The 17,898-nt window shown below is 55.6% G+C and overlaps 1 protein-coding gene across 1 annotated transcript in view; it reads right to left on the reverse strand.

Annotated features, from left to right (window-relative positions):
- LOC105703987 overlaps positions 1–17,898 on the reverse strand; it is a 73,698-nt gene that overhangs the window by 17,392 nt on the left and 38,408 nt on the right. The window contains exon 3 of the mRNA XM_023434664.1: positions 4,550–4,688. Within this exon, the coding sequence (XP_023290432.1) occupies positions 4,550–4,688 (139 nt within the window). The remainder of the gene's footprint in view (positions 1–4,549; positions 4,689–17,898) is intronic.

Genomic DNA, 17,898 nt, shown 5'->3' on the forward strand with positions numbered 1-17,898 from the left:
TACGTACTTTATGACATACGTCATTTGTCCACGCCGCCATTCGCGCGCGCCCAAAATAGAAAAATGGCCACACGATCGGCCACGTCGAGGTTGGCGCGTCAAAACGCATTTGTGCCTCTCGTTTCCCCCAAGACGGCGATTTCCACCGTTTCGCGCCCGGGGGGCGATAAGGCCCACAATAAGAAAGCAGGAGCTCCGGGCTGGGTACCTCGGTGGCTTCTCGACGGCGAAGACGCGGGGCCGGCCGGAAGTCGGCCCTTTTCCCGGGGGAGAACGCCCCCGCCGGGGAAATAATTCTTCCCGTCTCGGAGGAGGTTCTATTTAATTGCAAACGCGGCGTGTTTACCGCGAAGCGAAGGCGCCGGAAATGCCGGTAATCCTCGGTAATACCTCGAGTAAGCCCCGGCGGCATAACGGAAGCAACAGAGGTTCCGAAGTTCCCGCCACCGGCGAGGGGAGTCCGCGAATCGAGGCTCTCCTCCGAACGAAGAGCCGGCCAGTGCATCTATTGATGCATTATTTACGCAACTTCACACAGAATGCACTTCGAGGCAAAGAGCATTCACCGTTCCGATCCCCGGCACGGCCCGGCCTCCGCTCTCGATTCGCGCCGCCGCCATCGACCCGAACCGTCCACCCGGGCCCTGCAACGCCATTTATTTTGCAAAATCCTAGCCCTCCGGCAACTTCGCCCTGCGAAACGATTACACGCCGTGGAAACTGCTCCTTTCGTCGCCGAGCGAGCCCATCGCCACCACGTTTCCATGTTCTCTCGGTTTTTCAATTTTTACAAGCTCAACCCGAAACGAAATTTTGATCCCACTTAGGTCCTCCAATTGTAGATCTTAAATGGGTTTTAGAGCGACATACTTTCGTACGTTCAAAGTTCTATTTTAGATCTTAAAAGTGTCAGATATTTCCATTTTCTCCTCGTAGGCCTAAAGTAGGACGTAAGAGGTTGAAAGCAGGACTTAAGCGAGGGAAACGGCGTCAAAAGAGGTCGTACGTGGGTTATTCAGATTTAAAGGAGGGCTAAAATTTCGACTCGCGAGATTTCGAACGTTGTGCGCATTGCAGGGAGGTGCGTCGTAACGCCCAAAGTCGAACTCCGTTTAGCACGGAGCCCAGAGAAAACCCAAGGCCTAAAGAAAACCGCGGCAAAGACAAATATCCGCCTCGATCGCGGTAGAGCTCGGCTCGAGAGTTGGAGAACGAAAAATTGCGAAGAGGGGAGAAAAAAACAGAGAGGAGAAGAAATCTACTCGATTTTACGCCCGAGCAATTGGTTCTCGCCTCGAACCGGTGCCAAGCCGGAAAATTCCCTTTTGAGGCCTTTTCCTGCATCGAAAGGTGGGCCGGGTTCGTTCACGGGCGCGATTGCTCCGTTAATTAAATCTATCCGTATCGTCGGGGTGCTCCAATGAAGATCGTGAGAACCTCTGGTAAAAATCGAACAGGGGGCGAGCATAAGGTATCGATTGGGGAGCCTTAAGGCGCGGGGAGGAGGAAATCCCGGAGGTGGAACGTGCGCGATAATTGCCTGATAAATGGCGACAGCGCGCGGCTCGCTTTCTTCCGCGATTTCTCTTGTATTCCGGTTTCCCGTCTCCCTTGGAAATGGATTTACCCGAGATCATTGGACGCGAGGGAAAACGTGGAATCCGGCAGGGCAGGACTTCGCACCCGTGAATTACTTTCATCGGGACAATGAATTATTCACGGGGCGTCGCCGCACGATGTAACCGACGCGAGGTATCGTCGATACGATATCGCGCGCGTATGGCGACCCGAAATCGGAGCATCTACACTCGTTCGGTGTAATTGCCTCGTCAGATAGTACAACACGGTCGCGTGACGCGTGTAATGCAGGAGGGCCGCCGTTATACGGATTTAGGCCGGGCATTTCGGGGGCCATCGAGTGCCTTGTTCGCACCGTATAGTACCGCTCGTGCATCACCTTACATGGCTATAGATGCACGCTGCACATAAGGCACTTGGGACGCGCCCGATGTATACAGGTCCACGATGCACCGGCTGCAGGATGCAACGCTTCTTACGGGGTCGAGTTTTTGCTCGATCGTCCCAGACATCGAATTTCCGTTCCGGGGCGCGTCCATCCCCCGCGATCCGCAGGGACGACATAGTTGGTTTAAACAGCTTTTACCCGGTCATACCCGCTCGTACCCCCTCGTACCGCTTTAGTCAGGTATTTCGTCCCTGTATTCGTTAAACCTCCGGGCGACTCCGACACGCGTTTCACATTGGAGCGACGAGATGCATCTCGTCCCGACATTTCGTCGTATGGACGTTCGAGCGAGTCCTCTTCGGGTCTATCTTAGCGACGTCGCCAGAAGCGAATTCAATGACCCGAAGGATACGACGAGCTTAATCGATGTAACGTCCTCGGAGGGTCGGTTCCTCGATTGCGGTTTAGGCCGCGACAGAGATCCCGTAATCTCTCGGGGAGGTCGAAGGATACGCGGGATCACCCGGGACCCCATGGTAGGACGAGTTCCTCCCCCACGAGGAAAAAAATAATTAGCGGCACGGCTCACCGAAGAGGATAAGTCCGCCCCTTGAGGGGAGGATTTTTACGTCACGGGGCTATCTTGATGGATTGTACCGGAAATGGCGGCCGATTAGGTGGGTCGATCGTCCTCTCTTTTCGTCGGTCGAGTCGGCTAGCGCGAAGTAACGATCCTAAAATCGCAAAAGTGGGTTCGGTTCTCCGACGCGGGAGGTAAACTTGCGAGAAGTCGTCGGAGGGCCGGAGAGGACGCTTAAAAAATACAGAAGGACGGACGCGAGGCCGAGAGGGAGAGAGAAAGACAGAGAGAGGGGGGAAATAGAGCGGAGCGACAATTCCGGGTGCACGCCGGAAATCAAATAATTCAGGGGAAGTTATGCGCCCCCGCGAAATAAACTTCGGCTCCAATTCAAATCCAATCAGGGGATATTCTGTCGGGAAAATCGAGGAAGACCATAACGCGCCCCTTTCCTCCGCCACCCTTTTCCCGGACGATATCATATTATTCATATGCCGACAACGCGCGAAGCCGTCACTCCGGACGCAAAGGCAATATAACGCCTTTTTTTCCCTCCCCGCTGTCGGAAATGACATTGGTCGGACGGAATCGACTACTCCTGTCCCTGCGGCCCTCCCGCCCCTTCGACCCCCCGCGGTCTCCTCGAGTGATCGATCCCTGCGGCGGAAAGGAAGAGCGGGCTCGCTACTCCGGAATCGACGCTGCCGGCCAATTTAACGCATTCCACCATTCGATGGCCCGCGACGTCCCGATCCGTTTAAAACGAGACATCGCCGGAATTACGAGCCCCCGTAATAGGCCTTAAACGCGCCGATTTTCCTGGCGCCGGCCGAGCGTCCCCCCTCCGGAGAATCCAGATCCAGGAATCGACTTCTCCCCCCAACCGAACGCAAAACGCCGAAAAGGACCTCCCATCGAATCCAAAATCCATCCCCAAGAAAAATCTCTTTCGTCCTCTCCGTCTCGGATCGCAACGCTAAATACATCCAATCGACGCCTCTTAAGATCCGCAACGACTCGATTCTACCCGAACCTACCCCAACGTCCCTGGGCCGCGGTCAATTGCGTAAATGAAATCCTCGATGTCCCTCCGTCTCTTTTGCCGCATTATTTACCTCAATTGGACGGTGAAATTTCCTCTCCCTCCCCGCGGAGAACCGCCAGCGAATGATCGCGAGGGAAATTAGAGACGGTGTCTATCGCGGACGAGCGAGCGAGAGAGAGAGAGAAAGAGAGAAAGAAGGAGAGAGAGTGGGTCGATTCGCAGCGAGAGGGAGAGGGGGGTCACGTCTCCCGTCCTCGTCGGCTGATCGAGTCTTCCCTCCTCCTTCTCGTTCTCCCTCCCCACGACCCCCCTCGACCTCCTAGACCTTCCCGGTCGGAAGGTGGAACGTGCTGATTGGGAGGCTAATCACGCGCCACTCTCCATTACATTAATTAAAACTTAGCTCTCGACTCCCCCCCGCGAATGCCGCGAGCGAGCACTCGCCTCGTCTTATCCTCCTCTCTCTCTGTCCCCCCACGTCCCCCTCCGACTCGCCGTTACGCGCGCGTTAGTCGACAGGACGGGTCCCCGAAACGTTATCGCGGACATCGGGTCGCGTAATTTTGCGCGACTCTTGGATAAGGGCGGAGCGGAAAGGGGCACCTCGGCCGTCGCGACGCCGTCGTCTCCGGTCGCTTACAAGATCGCGGCCCGGGGTAAAGGGCGTTTCGAGGCGAGGCCGGCACCGCGTGTAAATGAAATTTGTCCGATAAAAACGTTTTCCAATAATTGGCCAGAGGCGCCGCGATGCCGGAAAAGCGCGCCGCCCCGAAATTGGACGATCTCGGCCGGACATAAATCTCCGATAGCGCGGCCGATTCGCGCGATCGACCCGAAAGGAGATTTGGACCGATCGCTGGAGGTGGTGGATTTCGTCCCGGTCGGATCGTTGGCGTTGTCGCGACGACTCGGGCCGCTTGGAAAATCGGAGCGAAGAGCGCGAGGCCGGAAAACTCACCAGTCTTTGAGGAGGAACTTTTCCCCGTCCGTGTGGATGCACTGGCCCTTGGTCATCATGGCCGTCTCGTTGACGACGATGAGTCCTGTGACGCCCGACTGGAACCATCCGCCCATCCACTGTTTCGGAAATTCGCATCCTGAAACACGAGGTCGAGGGGTAGTCGGGGTCTCGAGTGCTCGGCGGCGCGATTAAAAGTGCCGGCCGGCTAAAACAACGGGCCCACCCGAGGATACCCCGAGGTTTACAGGGAGCCAAGGGAAGATCATCGTTATGCAAGGGAACAATGCCGCTCGCAATTTCGAAAGGCTCCGTCGTTCCGCGCTCAAAGCCCCGCGAACGTCATTTCCGATTCCGAGGGTAGTTGAAATTCCTCGAGCGCTCTCATCGAGTCAATGGAAGGATCTCCCTCCGAGGCTGCAAAGGAGCAACGACGGGCTCCGGGAGGGCGGAAAAATAGAGAACCTTTCGCGAGATCGGATTATAAAGGGGGCCGGGAACGTTTGTAGACGCGTAGGCAGGTACGGGGATTACGCGTAAGACGCTGCGATTAAGCATTGTTTGCCGGAAGCATTTTGCATTTAATAAGAGAGCGAGAGTTTCAGAATTTCTTGCCGAGGAGTCGAAAGGCGGGCGGAGGGAACGGCGCGAAACCCCCGGGCGAGGTACGCCGGTCTCCCCTTATCGCAGCGAGAGGAAAAGTCCGAGACGGGATTGCGAGAAATTCGGCCGAATTTTCGAACGCGCCCTCGCGCCGACTCGCATTGAGGTGTTACATAAGGGTCGTTCTATATATTTGTCGAAACGTTAAAATATTTCTAGCACTTTTCTAAATATACCGACGTTGTGGTGTATACGGAATCACCCTTTCGTAACCCCTTAACCCGCTCCAACTCGCACCGAACCCACGGCCGACGCGGCCGGGTCGCGGCTCGCCGTGGACGCTGCTCGAATGCCGAGGAGAATCCCCCGGGGGAATTCTCGGGGATGATCCTGGAAATCGAAGCTTTCCATTGTAATTCTCGTAGTCACGGTAGATTGCCTCGTCGCCGAGGCGCAGCGATTATAAATTCTCGGGAGCAGTCGCAACTCCGCGGGATTGGAAAGCGGCCACGCCAGGGCGAAGGGCCGGAACGAAGGTGCGACCCTCCGGAGATGCCGGCGATAACTGAAAACGGGATTCTCATTTTTCCCCTCCCCGCTCGGTTTCCTCTCGGTTAGGAGAAAATACCCAGAAAGAGCGAGGACGCGGAGGCACCCCTTAATGTCCGCGCGGTGTACTTTGCGGTACACCGCGGCCGTCCCTCCTCGACAACTTTTCGCCATTAAGGGGACCGGACAACGACTCGGCGACGAAATGAAAATTCGAGGAAACTCGGTTTTCGACGACGGCGACGGCTGCCGGGGATCGATCGTCTCGATATCGCGAAAGGACGCGGCGAAGGATTAAATTTCGTTCCTTCGCGACCTCGCCGACGTTCGTCAAGGTACGTCCGTCGCGCCGAGCCGATTCGACGGAGGAGAAATAACTTGATTAAAATAATCCATCACCCCGTACCGACAAGGCTGATTGGCTATCCGAGTTAAATATGATGGAGTGGTTTCCTCTCGCGCCTCCTCCCTCCGGTCACCTCGGCGCGTCTCCTCGTCCTCCTCCTCCTCGTCCTCCACCTCGAGCCCTTCCCGACCGCCGTCTCTTTCCACCTATCCATCCATCCATCTATCATTCCGCATTTATCAACCGAACCAAAGCGATCGGTCACGCGCGTGTATCGCGTATCGACTGTGACGTTAATCCGCGCGGATGTCCCTTTTTTGCCGCGCGTCCCGTTAGAGGAAATGGGAATATCGACGGATACTCGCGCCTGCCGCGGATTTCCCTATAAACGGTTCGCTTTTTTCGGTTCGTCCTTTGTCCGAGCGCAAAGACGATATTCCGAAGGACTGTTACTCGAAAATCAATAAATACGATTTCCTTCTTTAAACCGTTGATATCATACGATAAACGACAACGTGATTCGACAATAAGTTCAACTTTCGCGGTCGTTGTCCCTGTGTGGCCCTGCAAATCGCGAGGGTGGTGGGCGCCCCCTAAAAGTAACAACGATCCGTCGAAGTCCTCGTCGCGTTTGCTCCGAGACATCAGGATACCGGATACTCGACGAAAAGGACTTCGAGTAGCCACCGGTGAGAGTCCTTCCTGGGTCGTATCGGAAACGAGGAGTTCGTTAAATTCGTCGCCCAAATGACCGCGCGTATTTCGAGGAGAAACGCCGTTTTTCAGGCTCGATTCGTCGATTATTCCGGAAGTTCGACGCGGGAAAGGGCGAACGTAAAAGGCAACATTTTCCCTCGGCCGCTCGTATGCAAAACGCGGACGCATTTATCATTCCGCTTTCGATTAATCCCCCACTTCTGATTTCCGGCACTTCCGGCGCGTCAGATCCGCCGCTCCTTCCGCAGGGCCAATTTCGCGGAAGGGCGAATCGCGCAATAACCCCTTTTTCGCGTGGTAGCCGATCGCCCGGTGGAAGCTCCCGATCCCGAGAAAATATTTCGGTTCGTTTGAATCCCGCAACCAGGCCGAGTGGATTTAATTAAACAGAACAAACGTAGCTACGTGCGTTACTTGAATCCGTATCCGCGCCGAGCCACAATATCCATGACGGGCTCGTCGGCGAGCTTTCCTTTTTTCCCCGAGGCTTTCCCTCGGCGCTTTCCCTGTGCTTTGTCTTCCCCCGAATCAACAAACGTAATTTCGCTTCGCAACGCGCCTCCGCAATCGCGAGATTTTTCGAATATTAGCGTTTGAATTATACTGGGGAAACACTGGTTAAGATCACCCGGCGATACGTTTTCCGTCCTATCGGAGAGAAAACGACATCAAAGCGGAAGTCCACTTGAAATGAAGGAAAATCAAAGAATATTCCCTCATAATTTCAAGGAAAATCATAGCTAAAATTTTCTCTACCCCGACTTCGCTCCTCCGGCCCGGAGAGCAATGAATGCGACTAACGAGTCCTCGTGGCATTTAGCGAGTATTTAAAATAGCGGCATTAGAGAGTACGGTACGTATCTCAGGGCTTCGTTTGAATAGCCGACCGCGAGGTCGAGTTAAATATGATGGAGTGGTTTCGAAATCCGAAATCTCGCCGATGACGACCGGAAGTACAAGAAACGAGAGGGAACGAGGTACCGACTCGGGCATGAATACGTGGCATTAAGGGAAATGGCGATTCCAAGGGAAGCGCTTCGTCGATGGCTTCGGAGTCCCCTTAACCCGCTTCATAACTTAATGAAATGGATTCGAGTCGTCGGAGAACGCGTCCCTTAGCGAGGTTTTCCCTCGGCGGTTTTTCCGCGCTTTTTTCCATCGCGCGGCCCGACAAATGTAATTTCACCCCGCCGCGAGATTCTCCAAACGTTGGATTCTGAATTATAGTCCCGCGGACATGTTCCGGCCGGAGGAAAAACACGGGGAAAATGGGGAGAAGGGCGGCACTAATAAGAAGAGGAAAACTCGAGTCGGCCGGCGACTCCTGAGGGGGAAAGTCGGCGACATCGCTAGAAACTGCCTTTTCCATTAGGCAACTTTTCCCCGAGCCGGTGTATCCGAGAGTCGCGGCGAATTCCATTGTTGGCCCAAGTGCCACGGGCCCGGGAATAAAAGCTCCTCGTTACTTTACGCAAAGTGTTCCAGGGGAGTTTCGGTTACCACAGCGGAGACGATGCCGACTGCGAAACGACGAGGCCGATTTTATGGCACTTTTTGCGATCGACGGATCCCGGAACTAACCTCTGAATCGACGCCGTTTCGACGGCCGCCCTTGGCTATTCCTCCGTTTCCGAAAACGACGCGTCCACGGGGGAACGCTCTTCCCGTCCCCTCGAAAGCCGTTTCCCGACCTGGTTACGACAATGGAGCGTTCAATTAGACTTACCGAAAGACGGGATTTTTATCGACTGCGGGGCGCGTCGACGCGAAAGCGCCCTCGAGTTGACACCCTTTTACCCCGCGTGCTGTACCCCGTCACGGCACGCACGGTAAAAAGCCCGTGCCGTTTTTCAGATAACCCCGGTTTACGGCCGACCCGTACGTAAGTTTAACAGACGGAATTAATTTCCTCCGCGATTCGAGTCCCCTTTACAATCCCTTTGAATCGACGCCACCATTGGGGGGCCCCCCCGTCGACGCTGCGCCCGACGACGCGGAATTTTCCGGGGATATCTCCTCGGGGAAAGGGATTCTAAACTTCGTTCTTTTTACAAAAAAAAAGCACGAAATAAAAAATCGAAGGAAGGGAGATAAAGGCAGACTCGGGAGGGCGGCGACGGGGGGAGAAAAAACTCCCATCGAAATATCCCCAGGCAAGAGCCCGGGAGACGCTCCGGAAGATTCGGCGAGGCTTCGCGAGATAGCGACAGTACAAACAGCCGATGTTGACTCCGTCGGGAAACCGGCGAATCCGACATCCGGCATCCGCCATCCGACATCCGCGAGGCGATTGTAAGTTTTCCCTTTTACCTCGTCTCGCTCCCAGGCGATCCGCCACCCTCCTCCGCGAAGCCGCGATTTCCACTCGTTTCGTGGGAAATTAAATACAGAAACGCTCCACTCGGGATATATACGGGGATACGCGTATATAGGTACGCGTCGGAGCCGGAAGCCCGGGTCGGAAAACTCGGGAAACCACCCCCACCTACTTGTTGAAATCAAGTTCGAAACCGGAGGGTAGCTCGGCTCGTCGCGCTTTTCGCCCCGTAGGCGCGATATTTACAAACGGACTTCCGGACTTGCCGAACCGGAACCAGAAATCGGAGCCGATCGATTACGGAGAGCGTCGATTCTTCCTCCGCGATTCCAGCGCTTCTTTAATCCGCAGAGTCGAGGCGAAGGAACGGCGAACACCTAAGAACTATCCCGACGCATTCAAAATTTAGATTTCGAATAAAAATTTGTTTGACTCGGTCTAGACCGGAACCGACTTCTCCTCTACCTCCATTTTTTTCTTAAAAGTTCGCATGGGGCGGAAATCGCCGTCGCAGTTCGACGTGGGCCATTCCTCCTCGCGGCGTCGCGCCGGGACTCGTATCGGCGAATCTACCCCTGGCTCGATCGCGACCGACGCGGGAGAGAGGGGAATTTTGAAAGGAAAGGGTAGTACTTTCAATATCTGCCGTATTTCCGCCCGCCACCATTTGCCCGACTCCAGCCCGGTTACGTTCCGCGCGCACCCCGTCACTACATATTTTAATATTTCAAGATTCAATGATACCACCCGTCGAGGGTGCTCATCCGAGGCAGTTCGCTTCCGAAAGCTCGCGAGCTTCGCGAGCCGACTGGCTCGCTCTCGTAAAATTTCGCCCCGCGAGGGAAACGGCGATAAAATGAGTCCGGGGGTGGAAAAAAGGACCTCCAGGGGTAGGGACAAAAACGAGGGGCGAGGTCGAGGGGAAAAAGCCGGGGAGAAGTTTGAGTCTCACTGGCAGGATTCGCTTTAAAGTTCCGGGAGGTAGAGAGGCGATTCTCGCGCCGAAGGGACACCGGAGGAGCTCCCGGAGGAAGACGCACAGACGGAGGGAGCCACGTGGGAGGAGAGGTCGGTCCTGGTCCTCGTCCTCGACCGTCGAGTTTATAATACATCTCCTCCCCGTCTATCCCCGGGTAACTGTATATATTTCACGGAGGCAGCGCGGGTCTTCCGGAGGACGCAACCCTCCGGAGCGAGGCATTCGGAATACCTCGGCGAATCGTGCATTTAAATGCGAGTTATGCACCGCCCGGGGTGGTCGAAGGGGTACCGAGGGTGCGCCGAGGGTAGGTGCCCTCGGCGAGCCCTCCGGATGGGCCGAGGATGCGCGCGCAAAGAGACACCCAAGACGAAAATTCCTTTACCGTACGAACCGGAGGTGCTCCGAAACGATTTGTTAGCCGCGCCGGGACGTCTCGCTGGAAAATCGAATTTCCGGGGGGCACCTCCACTTCTGGGACGCCCAGCCGGATAAGCCCCCCCAAATCGCTCCAGAGATGCCGGAAACGGAGAAGCTCTCGGTTTCCGGTGGTGGACCATCGGCGCTCGAGGTTGCCGCGCGAGAGGCTTCTCCGATGGAGAAAAGTGTATTAACGCGACGGTGGGCGGTGGTTATAAATAACGATAAGGTTTTAGGACGAGCTCAAACACCGTAAACCGAGCAAACAACGGGATAAGGTCGGGAGAGCGGGAGGTGAGAGCTCGAGGGGTGGTCGGAGGGGAAACGCGGAGGATCCTGCGGAAAACCCAGCGGAAGACGAGGAGGAACGGGGACGAATAGGAAGCGTGCCTGCGGACGGTCTGCGGGGATTCCGACTTAGGGTTATCACTTCCGGCGAACACCGGGATGTAAACCCATCGCGATGGGAGCTTCCGAGGGCACTCGAAGGGAGGTAACGGCGCGACCGTTTTCCTCGTCTCGCGATTCCCCGCGATCGGCTCCAGAAAATTGCCCGCCCAACGGGAAGCGTTCCCTCGTTTACTCGTTCGCTCGTGGCGTCGGGAGCCTCGGCACAAACTCGAAAAGAAATTGGAGGGAACGGGAAAGGAGAGGGCGAGGACGCGGCGATGCGGCCGCGTTTATCTCGCGCCACGGGGATCCCGGGTCGCATGCAAGAAGTTCCGAATCCGCCCCGGGCACAAAGTGAATATTATAAATTTCGCTCGCGTACCGGCTGCGCTAAACTTGGCTTAACCGAATTAGCGTAACCACGGGAAGGGTGCAGTCACGGACACGGAGTGATTCAACCCCCTCGGGAGACGCTTCGCCCCTTCCCGGTCCCGAGGACCGGGGGGTCCTCCAGAAGGGGGACGTCGAACGCTCCATGGACGAAATCCCGGCTTCGAGAGACCGAAGCCGGCAACCGGATATCCGAACGGTCCGTCGATTAAGAGCGCTCTCCTCCCCAGCGATTTCGCGGTAAAGCGAGGGAAACGATGTAAATCTACGAACCCAACAATTGATAATATCGATGCCAACGCCTTCCAGCGGTTGAAGTCATCGTCCCCCCTTTTGGGGCGATCGCCGTTAATCCCAAAGAGTTATTAACTCCTTCGTGGACGCGAACGCTTTATACGGCTCCATCGCCAGTGAATCGCTCTTATGCCGTCTAGACAACATTTCCTGCGTGCATTTTCATCGAATCTTCCTCGGCAGAGGCAACGCGTATGACGGTGCTTATCGCTTCCTACGAATTCAATTCCAGCGTTGTTATAACGGCGCGACGGGACGATACCCATCTATCGCGTCTAGGTGCTTCCGAGGCGGAACGTAGCCGACCGCGGCGACGATAAACGGCAATCCCTCGTTTAGATATAAACCGAGATAGAGCCGAAGCAGGGCCGATTAAAGCCGGGAGACGATCGCGGCCGATGGGCCGCTCGTTCCGGTTAGCGTTCCCCGCCGCCGCGTCGAGCCATCCGCGCGTAATAAGCGGAGGCGTTTTCCGCGGCCGAGAAAATCCGAGTAATCGCTCGAACTCCGTTTAATAAGATCCGAACGCACCGTGGCGGCGTCTCTCCCGCGGGATTCTTCCCGGTTTAATTTCGCCGGGCCTGCTTCTCGCGGCGTTTCCCGAAGGCGGGGGATCTCCCGCGGCCTCGAAGTTGCGGTCATTAAATTTTTATCGCCCGCGTCCCGGCTTAGCCAGGGGCGCGTAATCGCGCGCGGACGCCGCTCGCCGATTTATGGATCGATTCGGCAACTCTCGGTCCTCCGTCTTCCCTGTCGACGTTCGGTTCCGGAATTTATACGAGCCGTTCGGAGCGTGCCAGGATGCCGGTTCCCACTCTCGGCTTTTAACGGCGAGGCCGCGCGTCCCGCGAGCGGCGACTCCGCCTTGCCCGCCGGCCCCGGTAATCGTCCGCACGAGGTCGCGCGATAAATTTAATATCCCAACCGATATCTCCGGCAGCCGGCCGACCCGCTATCGATTCGGGGGGCATCCGGTGCATTCGGTCCTTCGGGTGCACCGGGGGCCCCGGATGCGCTCCTCGAAGCGCTAAGCGGCGGGAAACGCAAAAACGGAACGACCCGGCTTTCCCATATTTTCTCGTGTTTTTCCGTATTTTTCCGTATTTTTCCGGACTTCCCGGTCGAACCGCCCTCGAGGTGACCGGAAATCTCGACCTTTTGCAGGGCAAAATCCGCGACAATTGCCCCAGCCCCCGCGTCAATGGCCCTCGCCCTCTCCGGGCCCGGGTGCACCGGAAAGTGCACCCGGCTGCGCGTGCTTTTAATTTTAATCACGAGGGCAAATTAATTGAATATCGTTGGCAGTGGCGTGCCGATGACACGTTTCGCCCCGTCACCGCTGGCTGCCGCGCAATTTCCACCCACTTCCCCTTCGCGCCCCGTTTACCTCGATCGCCCCTTCGACTCTCCCCTGCGTAACCCTTTCGTTTCCCTCCCGCGAAAAAGGAGAGGAAATCGTACCTCCCCGGTTCCCAAGGATCGCCGCCCTCCGGGACAATCCGCGACCCCCTAGGAGTCCCTTCGCAGGGGTCGCTCTCGAGGTTGGCAGCGAATTCCGGCGCGTCCGACGCCGCGACAGCTATACGGCTCCGCCTTGAACATCTACTCGCGTCCACCGCATGCGTCGCTCTCGCGTCCTTTCGACTTTATATTGAATTTCCATCGTAGACGGGGAATCGCGGATGGCTCCTGGCGTTCCTTTTGCGGAACCGTCCTATCCGAGGCGTCGACTTCGCCGAACTTCCGGGGACCGACCCGATCGCGAGGTTGAAATTGAAAGCATGCGCCCGTGGACCGTTCGCAAGGGTCCCAGGACGTGTCCCCGGTTCTTACGGTCGTAATTCCTCGGAAGGCCGCATAAACGTTCGGACGCGCGACGGTCCGGCGATTAGCGCGCGTTTCTGGACCAAGGACCACTGAAACTCCAAATTTCCTCCGTGACATCCCGCGAATCCGCGAACCGTCCGGTGTAATTCCTCCTGTCGCTTTAACCGTTACCGCGGTCGACCATCCCACAGGTATCAGGTGGGGGGGTCGTGGGCCAAACCGAATTAGAACGCAATTCGCGGCTCGATGACGCGCCGGTTACCACTTCCAGACCGGCGGTGGCGAAAGAGAATTTTCCCGGAAAAATCTGGTCTCCCCCCTTCCGCCGTTATCACCCGCTCCCGGAATGGCCGATATAATCGGTGCGCTCTTCTCGTTGCGGGGCGGCGGGAAAATCTGCGAGCCCGGAGGCAGCGACGCAATGAGCAATCGGGGCGATTCATCGTCGCCGGAAAATTTACGCGGATTCCCCGGCGAAATATCGCGCCGCTCCGTTACGAGTACAATTCGTTCCTCGGGATTTACCGGCACCCGTTGTGCAACGGCGTAATAAAGATGCCAAAAAACGTAGGACGAGACGGACGAGGAGATGTTCTTTCCGGGAAGAGCTTCGAATCGCTTTGGGACCGTTTCGGACCCTCTCGGACTTACCTCCAGATTTAAGGGGGAATGAAATCGCCGCGTTCGAAATTACTCGCTCGAGAGCGACCTAGACGCGGTGTTTTTCCCGACTGCCGGAAGGGAAACCTCCCTCGGACCGGAAGTAAGCCGTGCATCTCCATGGTCGACCCAAGTGGGAGATAATATTTCAAAATTTCCGGGGATCTCGTAAATCCTCCGAGTCGTAAATATAATCGAAGCCGAAAGGTGGCTCCGTTCGGCGGGGGTGGTGAGAATCGTTTGCCGGGATGCTCCCCGGGAGGAGACCAAGACGATGCGTCAAAAGTTCGGTATTAATTATACTTAAGTTACCGACGATAAATTCATTAAGCACGGTAATGGCGTTACCGTGTTGCTCCGGCTCATATACCGGCAACCGCGCGGTGTTCTGCCATTACCTCGGCTTCTATGCCCCGTACTCGCGCGCACCCGCCGCCACCCTTTTCACCCTTTTCACCCTTTTCACCCCGTGGCGTTTTCGCTCTTATCCCGTCTCCCCCTTCCCGCGCGGCCCCGCCTGTATATCCATCCCTGAATGCAGATTTTAAGAGAGAAATCCAATTCGCTTTATTCGCGGCCTCGACCCGTCCCGCCGGCCGGAAGCCGGACCCGGGACCGGATGCGGCTCTGCGGGACCGGAAGAAAACCTCTCGCGGTACCCTCGCCGACCTCTCGCTCCTCTCTCGCGGAACCGCCGATTCCGCCGCGAATCCGTTCCAATGTCGAAACGCGTTTCCGCGAGTCTGCATTTTTAAGGTGATATGAACGCGTCACACACACAAATATTTATAAAACTTTTCTCCAAACTGGATGCCCCGAATAACTTGAAACCTCAACGCGTGATCGTTTCAACTTGATCGGTGCACCCTCTTTGGAGAAAAGTTTTATATTTATTTTGACGTTTTTCGATGGATATCGGATGACCCTTTCGTATCACCTTAAAGCGCTCCTTCCGATCAACCGATGACGGTCGACGGCGATTTTTTTCTTCCGTTCGCCTTCCCGGATTCGTCCCCTGAAGAATCCAAGAGTGCAGCTGGCCCGATGCAGTTTTCGACGGAGGTCGGACGTCTCTGCGAAGTCGTCGCTCGTCGCCGATACTTCTCGATAGGCGGAGCCCCCCTCGAGAGAAAGAGGTTGCAGAAAGCCCGTGAAATATTCAAGGGACAAAGTTCGGAAAGGTATACAAGGGTCGATCGATGGACGGCCTCGCGCGAGGTTCGGCCATAAAATACATACGCGGGCGTATGTACGACGGAAGATCGGCGTGGAAAAGTTGGCCAGAAAGTACGGTCGCGACTGCGATTGTTAACGGCGAAAGGAAACAAAAGGCGTCGGATGCAGAAGGCTTGGTCGAGGGCGAGGAACGGCCCGACGGTCCTTTAAATATTACACGCGGGAAACTCCGCGGGGAAGGCGCCGCTTCTCAAATAATCCTGCGGGAACTGGACGGTTCCGCGCCCACCGAACGGATTCGAAGCGCCGCTCCGCCTCTCCGTAATTCATGGATCCGGGATCGGCCGAGCCGGATCTTCTCCGGCCGATACGTTTTAAAGAAAGAAACGGCGCCGGGTAGATTTAACGGATTATTAAACGGCCACCCCGGAAGCGAAAAAACGCCTTTTCGTGCAAAACTCCACTCGTCGAACTTAATCCTCCCTCGTAATCTCGTCCCGAAAGTTCCCAACTCGGCGTCTCGTTTGGTATCCTATTTGAAGTGACGTTCCGAACGGATTTTGGGATTAAGCGCACTATAGGAATGTCAATGAATCAATTTGTGGTGCCCCGCGAGGACGATTGCGAACTTTTTTTTTTTTTTTTTTTTTAATCGATCGAGCCGATCGACGATTCGTTTTCGAGACCAAAAATCGACGGGTGTTTATATGGGAGCGATTTTCGATAAACTCGTTTTCGTACAGCAAATGCGCAAACGTCGTCATCGGGAAAACCACGGAATTTCAACGAAACGACGAATAAACGTTCGCGCGGAAAACGAGCGAACGTTCCGCAGGGCCTTCCCCGCGTTAGAGCCCGATCGCGAGTTTGATCCGCGCTCGGCCGGGCTGAATTGCCGCGGACCGCGATAGAATAAATAAAAAAGAAGAGGAAGAAAAACTCGAACGCGGCAGTGACTAGAGGAGCGGACGTTCCGCGACACTGTAAAATAAACGAAACGCTATTAAAACTCGAGACGGAATTGGACAGCCGACGCGGCGGTGCGGCGGTGCTCCAGGCGCGGAGAACCCGAACCGCCGGACATTTTCCCAGACAATTAAACAGTTTTCCGTATTTCGCCGGCTGCCCGGTGAAACGAGAGCTTCGGCCGAAAAAGGAAGAACACGGAAAATTCATCGGCCCATGCTCGAGAAGCTTTTCCGCTTCGCCGCGAGATCGTTCCCAAGTTTCGAGACGCCCCTCCACGGCTCGGTCCTATTTTTTTTTACTCCTTTTCGCGCCGCCCTTTTTTACGCATCTCGGGACCATTTGACAACGCACTGCGGATTTAATAACGAGACTTTCGACGCGACTCGAAACAACGAACCCGCCGACCGTCCATCGCGCCCGCGGTTTATTACGTCGCCTTCCGTCATTCGAAACCGCGTCTTGCCTCCGCAATTGCGGCGAGGACGCGCGCCGCCTTTTTATTCGTCTCCTCGAATGTTAGTCACACGCGTACATGAATCAACTCCTCGCGGAAAATATTCACGGAAGAGGGTGGGTCGGAGCAACGAGGAGGAAGAAAAATTGTTCAAAGTGCGAAGTAATAACGACGCCTTTAATTATTCATAAGAGCCGCTCTATCTAATCCAACGTGGCTTGTGGTGAAAAATTCAATTTTCCGTCCACATAACTGACGGAAGAGCCGCAAGGAATGAACCGATATAAATTGCACCTTGTTTTTCAAACCAAACCCCCTGCGTTCCTGGCGAGAAGCTCGCGGAACCACTAATGGAAGGAAGCAAAGCACCGACTCATTCGACGATCGTCCTCGTAGGCAAAATACTCGAAAATAAAAATGGACTCGTTCCTCCTCGCGCTAAACGCGCAGCGACCGGACGTTTTCAACCATTCAAAGTCGATTAGACGCGGCGAGAAAAGCTCTCGTTAGAATCGATTATCCACGGTCCGCGTCGTCGCCAGAGTTCGAAAGAGAACCCGGAAAAGTCCCGGGAACCGAACGCGTAATTGACTTTGGCAAGAAAAGAAACACGAGTTTTCCGTCAGCTCGGCGAGATTTCGAGATCTCTCGTTCGGCGCGGAACGAGGGGAACAAGGAACGCGGCGAAACGCACATTTCCCTCTGTTTTCCCGTAGATTCAAATGACGTTCAGAAATTGGTTTTACAAAACATGCGCAAACACCCCGACGTGCCGTCTGACGAAAAAAGATATGGCCGAAATATGAAACATTGTGTAAACGAATGTTTTTCCACTTTTTTCCCCCACGGACCGACCGCGTTACGGTATATACTACGCGGGTAATGCAGTGCTCGGTATCGAATATTTCGCGATATCGTCGACGGAGTACACGCGGGGAAAAAAATTCGCCCATCGAAGCTTCGAAACGTCAGCCACGGGGGAAATACGGCGAACCATACGAGTCGTTTCTTCGGGAAGCGTTTCGCCGCCTATCTCGGCCTTATCGACGACCGCCTCGACGTGAGTCGCCGACGGTGGGCAGACCGGTGATCGAAACCAAAACCCGGAACGAGATATCCATGGAAAAGAGAAGAGAAAAAAAAATCGAACGGGAGGCGGACGGCATCGAGGAGGAGGAATCCTCGAGAGCGCGGGGGCGGCGCGCCCCATTGTATCGGCGAGATGTGCCGTGGCGACCCCCCGGAGAGTTATCGAGAT

This window comes from Orussus abietinus, unplaced genomic scaffold (assembly GCF_000612105.2).
Source record: "Orussus abietinus isolate OABI.00-Male unplaced genomic scaffold, Oabi_2.0 scaffold11, whole genome shotgun sequence".
Taxonomy (NCBI): Eukaryota; Metazoa; Arthropoda; class Insecta; order Hymenoptera; family Orussidae; genus Orussus; species Orussus abietinus.